At 46.3% G+C, this 17,721-nt stretch overlaps 1 protein-coding gene across 3 annotated transcripts in view; it reads left to right on the forward strand.

Annotated features, from left to right (window-relative positions):
• Positions 1-13,123, forward strand: part of LOC129394612 (nuclear pore complex-interacting protein family member B8-like) — an 84,574-nt gene extending 71,451 nt beyond the window's left edge. For all 3 annotated transcript variants that reach the window (XM_063597175.1, XM_055102552.2, XM_063597176.1), the window contains 6 exons: positions 2,732-2,878; positions 6,479-6,578; positions 6,742-6,886; positions 10,987-11,047; positions 11,157-11,192; positions 12,543-13,123. In XM_063597175.1, coding sequence (XP_063453245.1) covers positions 2,732-2,878; positions 6,479-6,578; positions 6,742-6,886; positions 10,987-11,047; positions 11,157-11,192; positions 12,543-13,109 — 1,056 coding nt within the window. In that variant the 3' untranslated portion in view covers positions 13,110-13,123. The remainder of the gene's footprint in view (positions 1-2,731; positions 2,879-6,478; positions 6,579-6,741; positions 6,887-10,986; positions 11,048-11,156; positions 11,193-12,542) is intronic.
• Positions 13,124-17,721: the final 4,598 nt, after the last annotated feature.

Genomic DNA, 17,721 nt, shown 5'->3' on the forward strand with positions numbered 1-17,721 from the left:
TTTATCCTATGTGCAGAAATCAGGAAAAAACAAATTCTACAAAGAATTTGAAAGATATTATTTCAGGCCAAGTGTGGTGGCTCATGCCTGTAATCCCAGCACTTTGGGAGGCTGAGGCAGGTGGATCACTTGAGGTCAGGAGTTCAAGACCAGATGGGCCAACATGGTGAAACCCCATCTCTACTAAAAAGACAAAAATTAGCCAGGCACGGTAGCAGGCACCTGTAATCCCAGCTACTTGGGAGGCCGAGGCACAAGAATCGCTTGAATCTGGGAGGTGGAGGTTGCCGTGAGCCAAGGTAGTGCCACTGCACTTCAGCATGGTTGAGAGTGACACTCCATCTCAAGAAAAAAGTCATTTCAATGACTACCTCAGGAGATTCATAGGTATCTGACCCACATCTGAGATGGGATTTGCATTGCATTTTAGCTATGATGAGAACAAAGATTTAATATCTTAGAAGATTAAAAGCATACTGTGATAATATGGAAATCTTGGTGGGAATTCAGTCATTAGTGAGAATGTTTTGCGTTAAGTTCAAACCAGCCTCAATGAAGCTGATGTGAGGGAAGGGAAAGTGAACTCTGAGTAGAGCAGGGACAGAAGGAAGATGCTCCAGTGCAGATCAGGAAGGAGCAGGGGGTGAAATGTTACAAATTCTAGAACTCAGAGAGCTGAAGGTAATTACTTCCTTTTCAAGTTGTGAAACATGTTAACCTGTGGTAAAATACTTATAAGATGATAATTACCATCTAACCGTGTTGAAGTGTACAGTTCAGTTGTGTGAAGTATATTCATGTCTTTTTTTTTTTTTTTTTTTGAGACAGAGTCTCGCTCTGTCACCCAGGCTGAAGTGCAGTGGTGCGATCTCAGCTCACTGCAACCTCTGCCTCCCGGGTTCAAGTGATTCTTCTGCCTCAGCCTCCCAAGTAGCTGGAACTATAGGCACGTGCCACCATGCCCTGCTAATTTTTTGTAATTTTAGTAGAGATGGGTTTCACCGTGTTAGCTAGGATGGTCTCAATCTCCTGATCTCGTGGTCCACCCACCTCGGCTTCCCAAAATGCTGGGATTGCAGGCATGAGCCACCATGCCCGGCCCACCTGGTTAATTTTTAAGCACTAAAATTTGATACTTATTTGTGAATGAAGTAATCTCTTCATTGTATTTTTTTTTTTTTTACTTATGCTGAGCTTTAAATGACAAAGATTCATATAATCCAAGAGAGAAGTATTATTTAGAGGGATTCTTTTACCATGTGATATATAATAAATGCATCCAATGTTATACATCAATTTAAAAAACAAGTAAATAACTTTAAAGAAAAGATAACTACTGGCCAGGTGCAGTGGCTCACACCTGTATTCCCAGCACTTTGGGAGGCCGAGGCAGGTGGATCATGAGGTCAGGAGTTGGAGACCAGCCTGGCCAAGATGGTGAAACCCTGTTTCTACTAAAAATACAAAAATTAGCCGAGTGCGGTGGCGGGCGCCTGTAATCCCAGTTACTCAGTAGCTGAGGCAGGAGAATCGCTTGAACCCGGGAGGCGGAGGTTGCAGTGAGCTGAGATCATGCCACTGCAATCTAGCCTGGGTGACAGAGCAAGACTTTGTCTCAAAACAAAAAGAAAAGATAATTACTTTATACTTAGCTTGTCTTACCCATGAGGGACGGGCTGCATGTGGCCCAGGACAGTTTTGAATGCAGTTCAACACAAATTTGTAAACTTTCTTAAAACATTAGGAGATTTTGGCCAGGTACAGTGGCTCATGCCTGTAATCCCAGCACTTTGGGAGGCTGAGGCAGGCAGATTACCTGAGGTCAGGAGTTCGAGACCACCCTGGCCAACATGGCAAAACCCCATCTCCACAAAAAATACAAAAATTTGCTGAGTGCATTGTCAGGCACCCGTACTCCCAGCTACTCAGGAGGCTGAGGCAGGAGAATCACTTGAACCTGAGAGGCAGAGGTTGCAGTGAGCCGAGAGCACACCACTGCACTCCAGCCTGGGTGACAGAGTGAGACCCCATCTCAAAAACAAAACACCAAACAAAAACAAAAACAAAAAAAATGGCTGGGCACGGTGGCTCACACCTGTAATCCCAGCACTTTGGGAGGCCGAGGCAGGCAGATCGCCTGTCAGGAGTTCAAGGCCAGACTGGCCAACATGGTGAAACCTCATCTCTACTAAAAATACAAAAATTAGTCGGGCATGGTGGCAGAGACCTGTAATCTCAGCTACTTGGGAGGCTGAGGGAGGAGAATGGCTTGAGCCCAGGAGCTGGAGGTTGCAGTGAGCCGAGATTGCACCACTGCACTCCAGCCTGGGCGACTGAGTGGAGCGGAACTCTGTCTCCCCAAAAAAAAAAAAAAAAAGAGTTTTTTTTTTTTAGATCATCAGCTATTGTTAGTGGTAGTGTATGTTATGTGTGGCTCAAGACAACTTTGCTTCTTTTAATATAGGCAGGGAAGTCAAAAGATTGGATATCCCTGCTTTATACCAAGAAAGACAACACCCCACATTTGCAATGCCTAAAAACACTACCAGCCATCTGAAAAACATGAGACTTCTAACTTCTGTTCTTTTTTGTATCAGTGGAATCCCACGGTGATATCTGAGGGATGTGGTTACCTTTTGGAGGAGGTGGACGGTTTCTAAGGATGATTCTTCTGAGTGAAATATTGTTGGTGTCATTGACCTTTTCATTATTTCAACTATTATTATTCCAGGTTATCAATGATCTGGCTGAGTATCGTCATCGTGAGACTGACTTTGGTGGAAGTCCTTGGATAATTGGAAGTCCTTGGATAATTAACATTATTGAGTTTCTGAGACATTACACGTTTACCATTCTCTTCTGCACAAATTACCTTTGTGTGAGTATCCTAACTTTCTGTAGAGGTATACTTGTAATCACAAATAAGAATAAATTATATAAAACAATTCACATTTCTGGACTTCATTATGAATATGTGGTTTTACCCAAAAAATCAGGGAAATGATTTATTAGCATAAGAATTATGAAAATATCTGCCATTTACATTATGAAAATTAAATAGGTCAGTGTTTGTTTAATAGAATGTCAACAGAGCTTTTGGTCAAAAATAAGTTTTTTTAACCTTTATGCTATTTATCACAAATGGAGTATGAGGTTTCATCACTTAAATAGGAAATTCTTTCAAAACTCTTCTGCTTTATAGTTCTATCGTATGGGTGGAAGGAAAGCTTCCAATGTCCTCTCTGAAGATTCACTGCAGAAATGAGCTGACAACAGACAGCTTAACAGGAAAAGAAAAACATAGAGCAGGCATAAACATGGGAACCAGCTGAAAAATGGGACTGCTAGAAGGGCCAGATGGTTGATGCTTAAAGAGCACCCTCTTCTGAGGGGAGAGGGAGATAGATGGAGATGTAGGCCATTTAGAGGGGCAGCAAATGATTTTTAGGGGAAATGAAAGAGGCCAAGGAACAAACAATTGGCCTGAGACAAAGTTCCTCCGAGGTCATAGGGACGAGGTGACAAACTGCCGGAAGGTGAAGGGCAGAACTGCACTGCGTCTCGTGATGCAGAGAAAGCCCCAGAGAATCTCTTAGAACTGCCCTCCAAGAGAATCAATGAAAAGTGTGTCTGGGCAGGGTAATTTTGAATGACATCATTCAAAGTGCATGTTCCCACTTGCAACTGAGAGAGATCAGTATGTCAAAAGTCTGTACTTGGTAAGAATTTGGCTGCTAAGTTGTGCCATAATTTGTCTTTTGAGCCTTTTTTCCTTTGGGTAAGTTGAGCTCTACATTTTGTCTTGCCATTCATGACAGTAAAAATGTGGTTGTCTGGGGGCTGAACCTCCTTCTGAACAATGATCCAAGATAAAAGTACTAATACCACAATGCTTTTTTATATTCAAGGGAAGAGGAAGTATGTTTCAGTTTTACCGCCTAGATAATTACACGTCATTTGGCACTGCCTTTCAAGATATGTAGAAAACAGAAAATACATGAGTTATGAAGATATCTAGACAAATTTAACATTCTCTATGCCACTTAGTCCTGAACAGAGAATTTTCGGTATACATTGGAGGAAGCTTTTTTTTTTTTTTCTTTTCTCACCCCCGAGACGAGTCTCCCTCTGTTGCCCAGGTTGGAGTATAATGGCGTGATCTCGGCTCACTGCAACCTCCACCTCCTGGCTTCAAGCGATTCCCCTACCTCAGCCTCTCAAGTAGCTGGGATTACAGATGCCCACCACCATGCCCAGCAAATTTTTGTATTTTTAGTAGAGTCGGGGTTTTACCATGTTGGCCAGGCTAGTCTCAAAACCCGACCTCAAATGATCCACCCGCCTCAGCCTCCCAAAGTGCTGGGATTACAAGCGTGAGCCACCACGTGAGCCAGGGGAAGTTTTTAAATTTACCACTTTTTAACAATTCCATTTAGGAAAGTTCAGTTGAGCTGTTGGACTTGGACAACTTCACACCTCTCATCTTTGTCCTTGTCATCTAGTCATCTATACCATTAGCTCCTAAGCAGGGACATCATGGGTGCCATGAAGCATTCATGCGTGATGGCATTTCTTTGCTTGTCATTTCTTCATGTGTTTGACATTTCTCCTAGCTCCAAACTGGGCCAGCTACCTTTCCTATGAAATCTAGCAGTAGCTGTGGGATTGACGTGGTTGCTCTTTTCATCTTTTTAGATTACCCATTGCTTCTCTCGAAATCCTAGTACATGATTTTTTTTTTTATCCTATGTGCAGAAATCAGGAAAAAACAAATTCTACAAAGAATTTGAAAGATATTATTTCAGGCCAGGTGTGGTGGCTCATGCCTGTAATCCCAGCACTTTGGGAGGCTGAGGCAGGTGGATCACTTGAGGTCAGGAGTTCAAGACCAGATGGGCCAACATGGTGAAACCCCATCTCTACTAAAAAGACAAAAATTAGCCAGGCACGGTAGCAGGCACCTGTAATCCCAGCTACTTGGGAGGCCGAGGCACAAGAATCGCTTGAATCTGGGAGGTGGAGGTTGCCGTGAGCCAAGGTAGTGCCACTGCACTTCAGCATGGTTGAGAGTGACACTCCATCTCAAGAAAAAAGTCATTTCAATGACTACCTCAGGAGATTCATAGGTATCTGACCCACATCTGAGATGGGATTTGCATTGCATTTTAGCTATGATGAGAACAAAGATTTAATATCTTAGAAGATTAAAAGCATACTGTGATAATATGGAAATCTTGGTGGGAATTCAGTCATTAGTGAGAATGTTTTGCGTTAAGTTCAAACCAGCCTCAATGAAGCTGATGTGAGGGAAGGGAAAGTGAACTCTGAGTAGAGCAGGGACAGAAGGAAGATGCTCCAGTGCAGATCAGGAAGGAGCAGGGGGTGAAATGTTACAAATTCTAGAACTCAGAGAGCTGAAGGTAATTACTTCCTTTTCAAGTTGTGAAACATGTTAACCTGTGGTAAAATACTTATAAGATGATAATTACCATCTAACCGTGTTGTAGTGTACAGTTCAGTTGTGTGAAGTATATTCATGTCATTTTTTTTTTTTTTTTTTTGAGACGGAGTCTCACTCTGTCACCAGGCTGGAGTGCAGTGGTGGGATCTTGGCTCACTGCAACCTCTGCCTCCTGGGTTCAAGCAGTTCTCCTGCCTCAGCCTCCCGAGTAGCTGGGACTACAGGCGTGCATCACCATGCTCAGCTAATTTTTATATTTTTAGTAGAGACGGGGTTTCACCATGTTGCCCAAGATGGTCTCCATCTCTTGACCTTGTGATTCACCCGCCTCGGCCTCCCAAAGTGCTGGGATTACAGGCGTGAGCTACCGCACCTGGCCTATTTTTTTTTTTTTTTGAGACAGAGTTTCAATTTTGTTGCCCAGGTTGGAGTGCAATGGCACAATCTCAGCTCACCACAACCTTTTCCTGCTGGGTTCAAGTGATTCTCCTGCCTCAGCCTCCCGACTAGCTGGGATTACAGGCATGCACCACCATGCCTGGCTAATTTTGTATTTTTCGCAGAGACAGCGTTTCTCCATGTTGGTGAGGCTGGTCTCAAACTCCCGACCTCAGGTGATCCGCCTGCCTCGGCCTCCCAAAGTCCTGGGATTACAGGAGTGAGCCACCGTGCCAGCCTCATGTCATTTTTGTGTGTGTGTGTGTGTGTGTGTGTGACAGAGTCTCATTCTGTCGCTCAGGCTGGAGTGCAGTGGTGTGATCTGGGCTCACTGCAACCTCCGCCTCCCAGCTTCAAATGGTTCTCTGCCTCAGCCTCCTGAGTAGCTCGGATTACAGGCGCCCGCTGCCATGCCCGGCTAATTTTTGTATTTTTAGTAGAGACGGGGTTTCACCATCTTGGCCAGGCTGGTCTTGAACTCCTGACCCCGTGATCCACCTGCCTCGGCCTCCCAAAGTACTGGGATTATACGCATGAGCCACCGTGCCCAGCCGTCATTCTTATATTATTATTTCCTAGGTGTCTTTCCTGAAGACTATCTTCCGGTCTCTAAATGGACATGATGGATCCACGGATGTACAGCAGAGAGCCTGGAGATCCAACCGCAGTAGACAGGAAGGTATGGCTCTGTTGGAGTCCCCATAGTGTGGAAATGAGTTTGCCCTGGAAAGGGAAAGAACAGCTTCTTGACCTCAGGTTTCTCACCTTCTCCTCTCCTCACTCTCACCAAGGGCTGAGGTCCATTTGTATGCACACAAAGAAAAGAGTTTCTTCCTTTCCAGGAAATAAAATTGGCCTGAAAGACCTTGTGACTTTATGGAGATATGCGGAAACAAAAGTTAGAACTAAACTCCATAAGATGAAGGTGACAACAAAAATCAACCATCACGACAAAATCAATGGAAAGAGGAAGACCGCCAAAAAACAGTAAGATGTGCCTTGACACAAATACTGTTGTATGAACCATGTGCCAATCAAAGTAGACAACTGTAAAGTCCTTGAGAATATTTTCTACAATATTTGTGGCAAATTCGGTGGGCTCAAAATTGAGTTTGTCCTTTCTGCTTCATTAGTTTCAGCTGTATGATTCCTTTCCCTTCCTACATTCTTGTTTGTAATTTTTTCGGGGGAAGAGGAGTTGCTAGTACTGGCATTGGTTTTCCTTTCTCTCTCTCTTTTTTTTTTTTTTCCTGAGATGGAGCTTTGCTCTTGTTGCCCAGGCTGTAGTGCAATGGCACAATCTCAGCTCACTGCCTTTTGGGTTCAAGCAATTCTCCTGCCTCAGCCTCCCAAGTAGCTGGGATTACAGGTGCCCACCACCACGCCCAGCTAATTTTTGTATTTTTACTAGAGATGGGGTTTCACCATGTTGTCCAGGCTGGTCTTGAACTTCTGACCTCAGGCAATCCACCCGCCTCAGCCTCCCAAAGTGCTGGGATTAGAGGTGTGAGCCACCACACCCAGCCTTTTTTTTTTTTTTTTTTTAAATTTTGAGATAGAGTCTCGCTCTGTCGCCCAGGCTGGAGTGCTATGGTGCAATCTTGGCTCACTGCAACCTCTGCCTCCCAGTTTGAAGCAATTCTGCCTCAGCTTCCTGAGTAGCTTGGATTACAGGTGTGTGCCACCACATTCGGCCAATTTTTTTTTTTTTTTTTTTTTTTTTTTTTTTTTGAGACAGAGTCTCACTCTGTCACCCAGGCTAGAGTGCAGTGGCATGATCTTGGCTCACTGCAACCTCCGCCTCCCAGGTTCAAGCTATTCTTATCCCTCAGCCTCTTGAGTAGCTGGGACTACAGGCATATGCCACCATGCCCGGATAATTTTTGTATTTTTACTAGAGGCGGGGTTTCACCATATTGGCCAAGCTGGTCTAGAACTCCTGACATCATGATCTGCACACCTCAGCCTCCCAATGTGCTGGGATTACAGGCGTGAGCCACCGTGCCCAGCCCAATTTTTGTATTTTTAGTAGAGACAGGGGTTCACCATGTTGGCCAGGCTAGTCTTGAACTCCTGACCTCAGGTGATCTGCCTACCTCAGCCTCCCAGTGTGAGCCACCGCACCCAGCCTGGATTGTTGAATTCAATGCTTGGGTCACCTCCAGATTCATTTTCACAGTCTTTCATGTTTTGGTCATATTACATTGTATTTTGCTGCCATATGACTGATCTCTTTTTGTTAAATGTGAGATACTTGTTAAAAAATATTTAGCAATGAATTGAGGCCTAGTGGCATGTTATCTTGCTGCAGAAGAGATGGGAGTCTACTTCCTGGGGATGGTCAGGGGTCCTCCATACAGGCTGCAATTGAGGTTGTCAGTGCAGGCTCAGTCCCTACAAAGGCCAGGGTATTTCCTGTCCACCTCTATTCTGATGTGTGACTCTTCTGGGTCTCAACCAGAGCCAGTGGACTTCAGTATGGGTCGCTTTCATTGGCAGACCCTCAATCCACTTGTTTTCCATCTAATCCCACGCATGTGTGCAAAAACTGCTCTGCTTCTTTGCATCTCAGTAGTTCCTTCTGGAATTCAGCAATGAAACTCAGGGAAATGGGTTCCAAATGCGAGGCTGACTTTCGTCCTGGGTTTCTTTCTTCTCCATCTTCACCTCATGTCTGTTTACTGCCATGTTAGCAATTTGATGTATTCAATCATGGGTTTTATATTCTGTTTGGTGTCCCCCATTGTTCTCATCGGAGATCAGAAGCTTCAGATGCACTTATGTCAACTCAAGAGTAGAATGCTTCCTTAGCTTCCCTCCAGAGTCAGGTTTTGTGTTTCTAGTTTCCAAGCGCACAGCAGGAGTAGTGATGTCCTCACTGGCTTCTCATTTGCATTAAACTGTGAGCTTCTTTAGCATGGGGACAGGACCCTGCTCCCATTGCATTCTCAGCACCTCACCACACACTCCTTGTTGGAGGCCACGCCAGACAGCATGTGCTGAAGGATGCCCTGTGGTCAGAAACAAGTTCATTAACTTTCTCTTTGAAGTGTTTTCGTCCCTGTTTCCTAGCATTCTGGGAATTTTACACATCCTTCCTATAAAACCAAGTATCAGGTGAGATCCTTAGGATCAGGACCATGAATCAAGTGGTGTGAGGGCAACACAGCAAACTTACTCTTTTTAGGCCATTTCCTTTTTCTGCCCTCAATCTCTGTGAACTGAACCTTGTTAAAGTCAGTCAACACCAGGGTGGATGGTTTGCAGTTGTCACCTATTTTCAGGACATAACACCCTGACTTAGGAGCCATTCCGATCATTTCTAATTCAATAGATGCGCCCAGCATTCAGATTGCCTTTTCTCTCAACCAGGATCTTTAAAGTCGATGACAAGAGTTCCAGTCCTGAATCATGGCAAAGTGCAATAGTGAACTGCGGGGTTAATGACACCATATTCTGGAAGGATCTCTCTATGGCTGATGGTCTCAGTTCCAGCATCAGCCTCTGACTGAGAATCAGGTCTCACACAGGAGGAGTCAGATGAGGAGCAATCCTCTGCTTCCGATGGAGTTAGTTGTGATGAGTTGGTGAGGTCTGGTTTTTCACACTGAACTAAAATGGTCTTTCGCTGTGTCAAGCACAAGACTGACCCCAGAGACACACATAGTGCACCTCATAGAAGCTTTTAATAGTCTTTATATTTACTAAAGAATAGGACTAACTATGGAACGATGAAGATGAGCTGGAAATACAGGTGACTTGCCAGCAGGCCAGAGTGTGATTTTTTTTTTTTGTCCCTCAATGGGAGGTGTCCATTCTCCCTTCGGTTGTGAGAATCAGTTGGTTCATTTATGGGAAGGTTGCAGGGGGGATCTTTGAATCACAGCCTTCAGATGCCAGAAGGGCAGAGGGAATCCCACATGGGCTGGTGGATCATGTGTGTGCATTTCTCTCCCTTCTAACCTGAGGAAACTAGGCATGAAAGAATGTGAGCACGCAGAAAAGGAGAGGCAGGTATCAGAGGCAGAGGAAAATGGGAAATTGGATATGAAAGAAATACACACCTACAAGTGAGTTCAGAAACTGAACCCCACCGTCTTGGGAAACGCCCATTGGAGTGTTGTTTTTAAACTTTGTACAATGTTTAGACCCAGTAAATGCAGAAATAGAAACAAATGGTCAGAAGACATATCGTCAGAGAGAGAGAGAGTTCACAAAACAGAAAACAAAGTACCTTAATATTTACCAATGACCAAAAGATGTGAAGCAGCAAAACGTCTCCTGACCCCATTGCCAGCTAGACTGTGTGGAAACTCGGTTCATACCAGCCATTCTAGGGGTGGGGTGAGTTGTTGTCATCCTTAGGAAAGTGTGTTGTTGTAAGATCAACCACATCCTTCAAAACGACTATGCCTGTTTATAAGCCCAGCTGTTTCTGCCCTGTGAAACAAGGTAAGGATATTAATACAAAGAGAATACAGCTTTATGATAAAAGATGCTCAATGAAGGATGAATTAGGGATATACTGAGAATGGGGAAGGAAACTATCATCTCAGAAGTCAGCAGGCAGTAAGCAAGAGGAGGAATCAATATAGCAACGGTTTGGATCAGACCGTACAGTTTTTTTGTTTTCGTTTTTGTTTTTGTTTTTCTGAGATGGAGTCTCGCTGTGTCACCCAGGCTGGAGTGCAATGACGTGATCTTGGCTCACTGCAACCTCCGCCTCCCAGGTTCAAGTGATTCCCCTGCCTCAGCCTCCCGAGTAGCTGGGATTACAGGGGCCTGCCACCACGCCCCGCTAATCTTTTGTATTTTTAGTAGAGACGGGGTTTCACCGTATTAGCCAGTATGGTCTCAATCTCCTGACCTCGTGATCCATCCGCCTCGCCCTCCCAGAGTGCTGGGACTACAGGCGTCAGCCACCGCGACCGGCTCAGACTGTACTCTTATAGCCATCTGAAATACGTTTTCTAGGTAGAGATAGATTGTGTAAGGGTACAATTGTGAGGATAACAGAAACGTGGCAGATTATTTAAAATCATCCTGAAAGTGGTGCTTTATCTGATGAAAGTGATTGTAATCCATAGGAAAATGTTTCAACGTGCCCAAGAGTTGCGGCGGCGGGCAGAAGACTACCACAAATGCAAAGTAAGGAGCTTCCTCCCCGCAGTTGCAGGATAGTTCAGTGCTGATGCAGATGATGCCACGACCCTTAGACTCTCTCAACATTCAATTTCTCATGTGTTGGCTTTTTCAGATCCCCCCTTCTGCAAGAAAGCCTCTTTGCAACTGGGTAAGTTTATTTGTTTTCCTTGCTTTTGGACATAGTCTGCCAAGTCAGGACATGGATACATTTTTCTCCCTACAGCTCTGTGCTCAAGCCCTGCAGAGGGAGATGGCAGAGAGAAAGGCTGCCTACAAGCATCACAGTCCCATCCCTGTTGGTAACCGTGTTGTGCAAAAACATCTTCATCCCCACCCAGTGGGGCCCCTGATCTAATATTCAAAGTGTCAGAGGTTCCATATTTGTAATAGCAAATGGGCCCTGACTGTAAATTAGTGAAGAGTGAATGTAACTTATTACCCACAGGGACAATTCCAAATGAAGGCCTTAAATGATGCTCAGCTAAGCTGGTTCTTACGTGGCCTCTGTACCTTCAAAAGCTGCCGAGTCCTATGATTACACGTGATGGGACTTGTACACTTGAAGTGAAACACAGTTTTAAAACTTGCTTTGTTTAGAATTCCCACCTCATTTTTCCGTGGACAAAAGTATTCTTTATGTCCTAGTGCACTTACAATTTGGTATTACCTGGGAGTGAAAAGAAATATTACAGCCATGCCTAACTGACTTCTTGAAGTAAGATTGTTCTGTCAGAAAACCCCCTCCCAGTTCCCCTGCAGCTCTTCAGGAATCCACATCTCTCCAGAGCTCTTTGTTCTCATGGGTGGCACCTCCAGAGTGAAGAAGATCCTTTGTCAAGAAGGGAAACAGAGGGGAAATGAGAAGGTCCTGCAGGCAGAGCTGGAATCAACTTCCACTCTGCCTCTTGCAAGCTGTGTGACCCTGGGCACAATTTCTCCTTCCTCTGGAAACCTCTGTTTTCTTAGATTTGGAGCAGGGTGGTCACACTGACCTTGCAGAGTTCTGAGAATCAGAGACAGAACATAAAAGGCCTGGAAAACATTCTCCAAAAAGAAGCTGCAACATGTGTGGACAATGGGCTTTTCATGCCTCTCTTACTGTCTGTTGACCTGGTGCAAGAAACATGCTCTGGTGATGGCTGTGAGGGAGGAATGAGGATAGACATAGACACTCCTGTGTCTCAAACATGCTTCTTTATTACTCTGTTATGACTCTGTCTTCCCTGGGGCAGGACCCCAGCCTGCCTACATTTGCAGACAGACACAGTGGCATGTGGAGACAACAGTGTGTCCCAATGACTTTTCTTTACTCCCCAGCTGTCGGCAGTACTCAGTGGAAGGGTGATATTATGACACTGATACTGCTATTTTGAAACCTGTAGGATGGAAAGGTGCAAAAATCTATCACCAGCAACAGAAGGTGCAGACCGTGTTGGTGGCGGTAATTTTGTCCATCAAATGAATATGTGTGAAAACATTCCCTTCTTCGGCCCTACAGGTCAGAATGGCGGCAGCGGAGCATCGTCATTCTTCAGGATTGCCCTACTGGCCCTACCTCACAGCTGAAACTTTAAAAAACTGGATGGGCCGCCAGCCACCTCCTCCAACTCAACAACATTCTATAACTGATAACTCCCTGAGCCTCAAGACACCTCCCGAATGTCTCCTTCGTCCCCTTCCACCCTCAGTGGATGATAATATCAAGGAGTGTCCTCTTGCTCCTCTTCCACCCTCTCCTCTTCCACCCTCAGTGAATGATAATCTCAAGGAGTGTCTCCTTATACCGCTTCCACCCTCTCCTCTTCCACCCTCAGTGGATGATAATCTCGAGTGTCTCCTTGTACCGCTTCCACCCTCTCCTCTTCCACCCTCAGTGGGTGATAATCTCAAGACTCCTCCCTTAGCTACTCAGGAGGCCGAGGCGGAAAAACCACCCAAACCCAAGAGGTGGAGGGTGGATGAGGTGGAACAACCACCCAAGCCCAAGAGGCAGAGGGAGGCCAAGGCGACCTGGGCAATAAGAATAAATCCGTGGGTCGAAAAAAAGAAAAAAATCAAAAAATAAAACAAAACCCACACTCCAAAAACAAACTAACAAAGAATAAATAAATAACATAAAAATAAAATAAATACTGCAGTCCTTATGTTATTGCTTTGTTTCAATATCCGGTATGATTGCCTGAGGGACCTGAGGTTTTTAATTGTAGGGTTTTTTTTTTAATCTTTAGAAGTGGTTGGTTATGTAAAATATTATTATTATTATTATTATTTTGAGACTGGGTTTTGCTCTGTCACCCAGGCTGGAGTGCAGTGGCTCGATCACAGCTCACTGCAGCCTCAACCTCCTGGGCTTCAAGCAATCCTCCTGCCTCAGCCTCCCAAGTAGCTGGGATCACAGATGTGTGCCACCACGCCTGGCCAATGTTAAAAAATCCTTTAACTTTTTTTGTAGAGATGCACTCCTGGACTCAAGCGATCCTCCTACTGGTCCCGACCACCAGCCTCTTTCTGATAAACATTTACACTGTTTATTATCTGATGCCATTTCTACCTTCTTCCTTGTCATCCAGACATCAAAGAATTAGGTTTCTTCAGGGTTTTCTTTTTCAAGTCCTCATTGTTAAAGATCACTCACATTAGGGCCAGACACCATGACTCATGCCTGTAATCCCAGCACTTTGGGAGACCAAGGCGGGCAGAGCACTTGAGGTGGGGAGTTTGAGACCAGCCCGGCCAACTTGGTGAAACCCCACCTCTACTGAAAAAAATACAAAAATTAGCTGGGCATGATGGTGCATGGCTGTAGTCCCAGCCACTTGGGAGGCTGAGGCATGAGAATCGCTTGAACCCAGGAGGCAGAGGTTGTAGTGAGCCAAGATCACATCAGCACACTCTAGCCTGGGTGACAGAGCGAGACTCTGACTCAAAAAATAAATAAAATAAATATCACTTACATTAGATATACCCAAGGGGTGGTCTATAGAGACTTGGAAGCAGTGGTTATTGCAACAGGGGCACGGAAGTCATCTGGCTATGCCAGGGTGCCCAGGGGATACTCGGGGTGGGTGGCATGGTGCTGCTGGGCTCTCACCGCACAGGACGTTCTGATTGACGCACTGCCAGGAGTAGCGCTCTGTCTTGGGGCTGCAGCCGGCCTCCTCAGCTCGAGTGTAACAACAGTCGTGGCCATGGCAGCACCCGCGGATGTCACATGGGCAGGACAGCAGGTGGGTGAAGCTCTCTCCTGGCCCTCCTCTCTTGCCAGGACCATGGGTGACTGAAGACCCCCAGGGAGGCACAGCATCCTCTTATCTAAGTTTTTTTTTTTTTTAAGGGACAGGGCCTTTCTCTGTCGCCCAGGCTGGACTGCAGAGGCACAATCATAGCTCACGGCAGCCTTGAACTCCTGGGCTCAAGCGATCCTCCCACTTCAGTGTCCCAAGTAGCTGAGACTACAGGCACACGCCAGCATGCCCGGCTGGTTTTTTAATTTGTATTTCCTTTGAGACAGCGTATCTCTCTGTCGCTCAGGCTGGAGTGCAATGGCTCAATCAGCTCACTTTAGCCTTGAACTCCCGGGCTCAAGTGATACCGCCACCTCAACCTCCCAAGTCTGCTACTACAGGAACACAAACTCCTTTTTTAAATTTTTTGTGGATATGGGGTCTCACTATGTTGCCTAGGCTGGTCTCGAACTCCCAGGCTCAAGCAGTCCTCCTACCTCAGCCTCCCCAAATGCTGGGATTACAGGTGGGAGCTACTGTATGCCTGGCCTTATCTAAGCTGTTCCCCTGAAAATCCCCGACTTGGGTAATGATTCCATTGGCCCCACCATGCCCTGTCCTGCCTTCCTGGCTGTGCCCAAGCTTGGTGCCTGCCTGCCTGCCTGCCTCACTCTCTGGGTCTCGAGCTCCTGTGACACATGACTCCTCTCTCTTCCGGGAGTGATCCAAGCCGTGCCACTTCCTGACTTTGCCCACACTGTACCCTCTGCCTGGGGCAACTTCATGTCTGCCCATTGACCCTTAGGCCTCAGCCCAGGCACAAGCCCCTGCCTCCGGAGGTCATCCAGGCCTCACCAGGCTACACCCTCTCGTAAAATTGGATTCCCTCCCTTCAGGGCAGGTTTATAATGAAATCCTCCTCAGAGGCCAGGTGCGGTGACACCCATCTGTAATCCCAGCACTTTGGGAGGCTGAGGTGGGAGGATCACTTGAGGCCAGGGGGTCGAGACCAGCCTGGGCAACATAAGAGAGACTCTTGTCTCTCTTGTCTCTATAACAAATTTAAAAATTAGCTCACCAGGCCAGGCTCAGTGGCTCATGCCTGTAATCCCAACACTTTGAGAGGCCGAGGCAGGTGGATCACGAGGTCAGGAGTTCGAGAGCAGCCTGACCAACACGGTGAAACCCTGTCTCTACTAAACATACAAAATTAGCCAGGCATGGTGGCACGCACCTGTAATCCCAGCTACTCGGGAGGCTGAGGTAGGAGAATTGCTTGAACCCAGGAGGTGGAGGTTGCGGTGAGCCAAGATCACGCCATTGCAGTCCAGCCTGAGCAACAGAGCAAGACTCTCTCTCGAGAGAATAAAAACACACAAAAAATTAACTCGCCAGGATGGCACATGCCTATAGTCCTATCTACTTGGGAGGCTGAGGTGGGGGGATTCCCTTCAGCCCGGGAGTTTGAGGCTGCAGTGAGACACTGTGATTGTGCCACTGCACTGTAACCTGGGCAAAAGCGAGACCCCAGGCTAGAGTGCATGATTTTGGGTCACTGCAACCTCCACCTCCCAGGTTCAAGTGATTCTCCTGCCTCAGCCTCTTGAGTAGCTGGGACTACAGGCATGTGCCACCACGCCTAGGTAATTTTTGTATTTTTAGTAGAGACAGGGTTTAGCAGAGACCATGGTGAAACCCCATCTCTATTAAACAAATCTCTACTAACCCCATCTCTACAAAAAACAGCTGGGCGTGGTAGTGCATACCTGTAATTCCAGCTACTTGGGAGGCTGAGGCACAAGAATCATTTGCATCTTGGAGGCAGAGTTTGCAGTGAGCTGAGATCGCACCACTGCACTCCAGCCGGGATGACAGAGCAAGACCCTGTCTCAAAAAAAAAGAAAAAGGAACAAACAACAGCAACAACAACAAAAAAACCTCCGTGTCAATCACAGCCTTGGAGCTAGGGGAGAGGCGGCCGAATTCTGCCCTCTGCTAACGAGCTATAGCTTTGTGGAAATGGGCGAGTGGCGGGCCCTTGTGAGCCTCAGGGCCCCATCTGTAAAATGGGCATAACTGTCATGCCCGTCTTTAAGAACAGCCTTGGGGGTAAATGAGTGGAACTCATGGAAAGATCTCAGACCACAGCCTTCCACAGAACAGGCGCTTCTCACACAGTAAGTAGCAGGAGTGCAGAGGCTGCAGGCATGAATCCAGCCAGACTGCCTGGGTTCAAGTCCCAGCTCCCACGTCTTGGTAACTAAGTGGCCTCAGACAAGTTACTTAGTATTTCTTCTTCTTTTTTTTTTTTCAGACGGAGTTTTGCTCTGTCACCCAGGCTGGAGTGCAGTGGTGTGATCTCGGCTCACTGCAACCTCCACCTCCCGGGTTCAAGCAATTCTCCTGCCTCAGCTTCCTGAGTAGCTGGAATTACAGGCACCTGCCACCACACCCAGCTAATTTTTGTATTTTTAGTAGAGACAGGGTTTCACCATGTTGGCCAGGATGGTCTCGAACTCCTGAGCTCGTGATCTGCCTGCCTCAGCCTCCCAAAGTACTGGGATTATAGGCGTGAGCCACTGCACCTGTAATTAAGTAAAATTACTTAATATTTCTGTGCCTTGGTTTCTTCATCTGTGAAATGGGATTGTTGTGAGAACGCAAAGGGATTCCCAGGGCAATTCCTAGTGCATAGTCTGGCTGCCTTTGTGTGTGTGTGTGTGTGTGTGTGCATGTGTGTGTGTGTTTAATATAGAGACAGGGTCTCACTATGTTGCCTAGGCTGGTTTCAAACTCCTGGGCTCCAGTGATCCTCCTGCTTCCACCCAAAGTGGTGGGATAACAGGCGTGAGTCACCACACCTGGTCACTTTATATTATTTTTTTCTTTTGAGACAGGGTCTCCCACTGTTGCCCAGGTTGGAATGCAGTGGTGCAATCTCAACTCACTGCAAACTCCGCCTCCTGGGTTCAAGTGATTCTCCTGCATCAGCCTCTTGAGTAGCTGGTACTATAGTCACTCGGCTCCTTGCCCGGCTAATTTTTGTATTTTTAGTAGAGATGCGGTTTAGTGATTCTCCTGCATCAGCCTCTTGAGTAGCTGGTACTATAATCACCTAGCTCCTTGCCCAGCTACTTTTTGTATTGTTAGTAGAGATGCGGTTTCCTTTTTTTTTTGAGATGGAGTTTCGCTCTTGTTGCCTAGGCTGGAGTGCAGTGGTGCGATCTCGGTTCACCACAGCCTCCGCCTCCTGGGTTCAAGAGATTCTCCTCCTCAGCCTCCCGAGTAGCTGGGATTACAGGCATGCGCCACCGCACCTGGCTAATTTTGTATTTTTAGTAGCCCGCTCCCTTTTTTTTTTTTTTTTTTTGCCTTCAAGCATCTGTTTAACAAAGCACATCTTGCACCTCCCTTAATCCATTTATCCCTGAGTGGACACAGCACATGTTTCAG

This window comes from Pan paniscus, chromosome 17 (assembly GCF_029289425.2).
Source record: "Pan paniscus chromosome 17, NHGRI_mPanPan1-v2.0_pri, whole genome shotgun sequence".
Taxonomy (NCBI): Eukaryota; Metazoa; Chordata; class Mammalia; order Primates; family Hominidae; genus Pan; species Pan paniscus.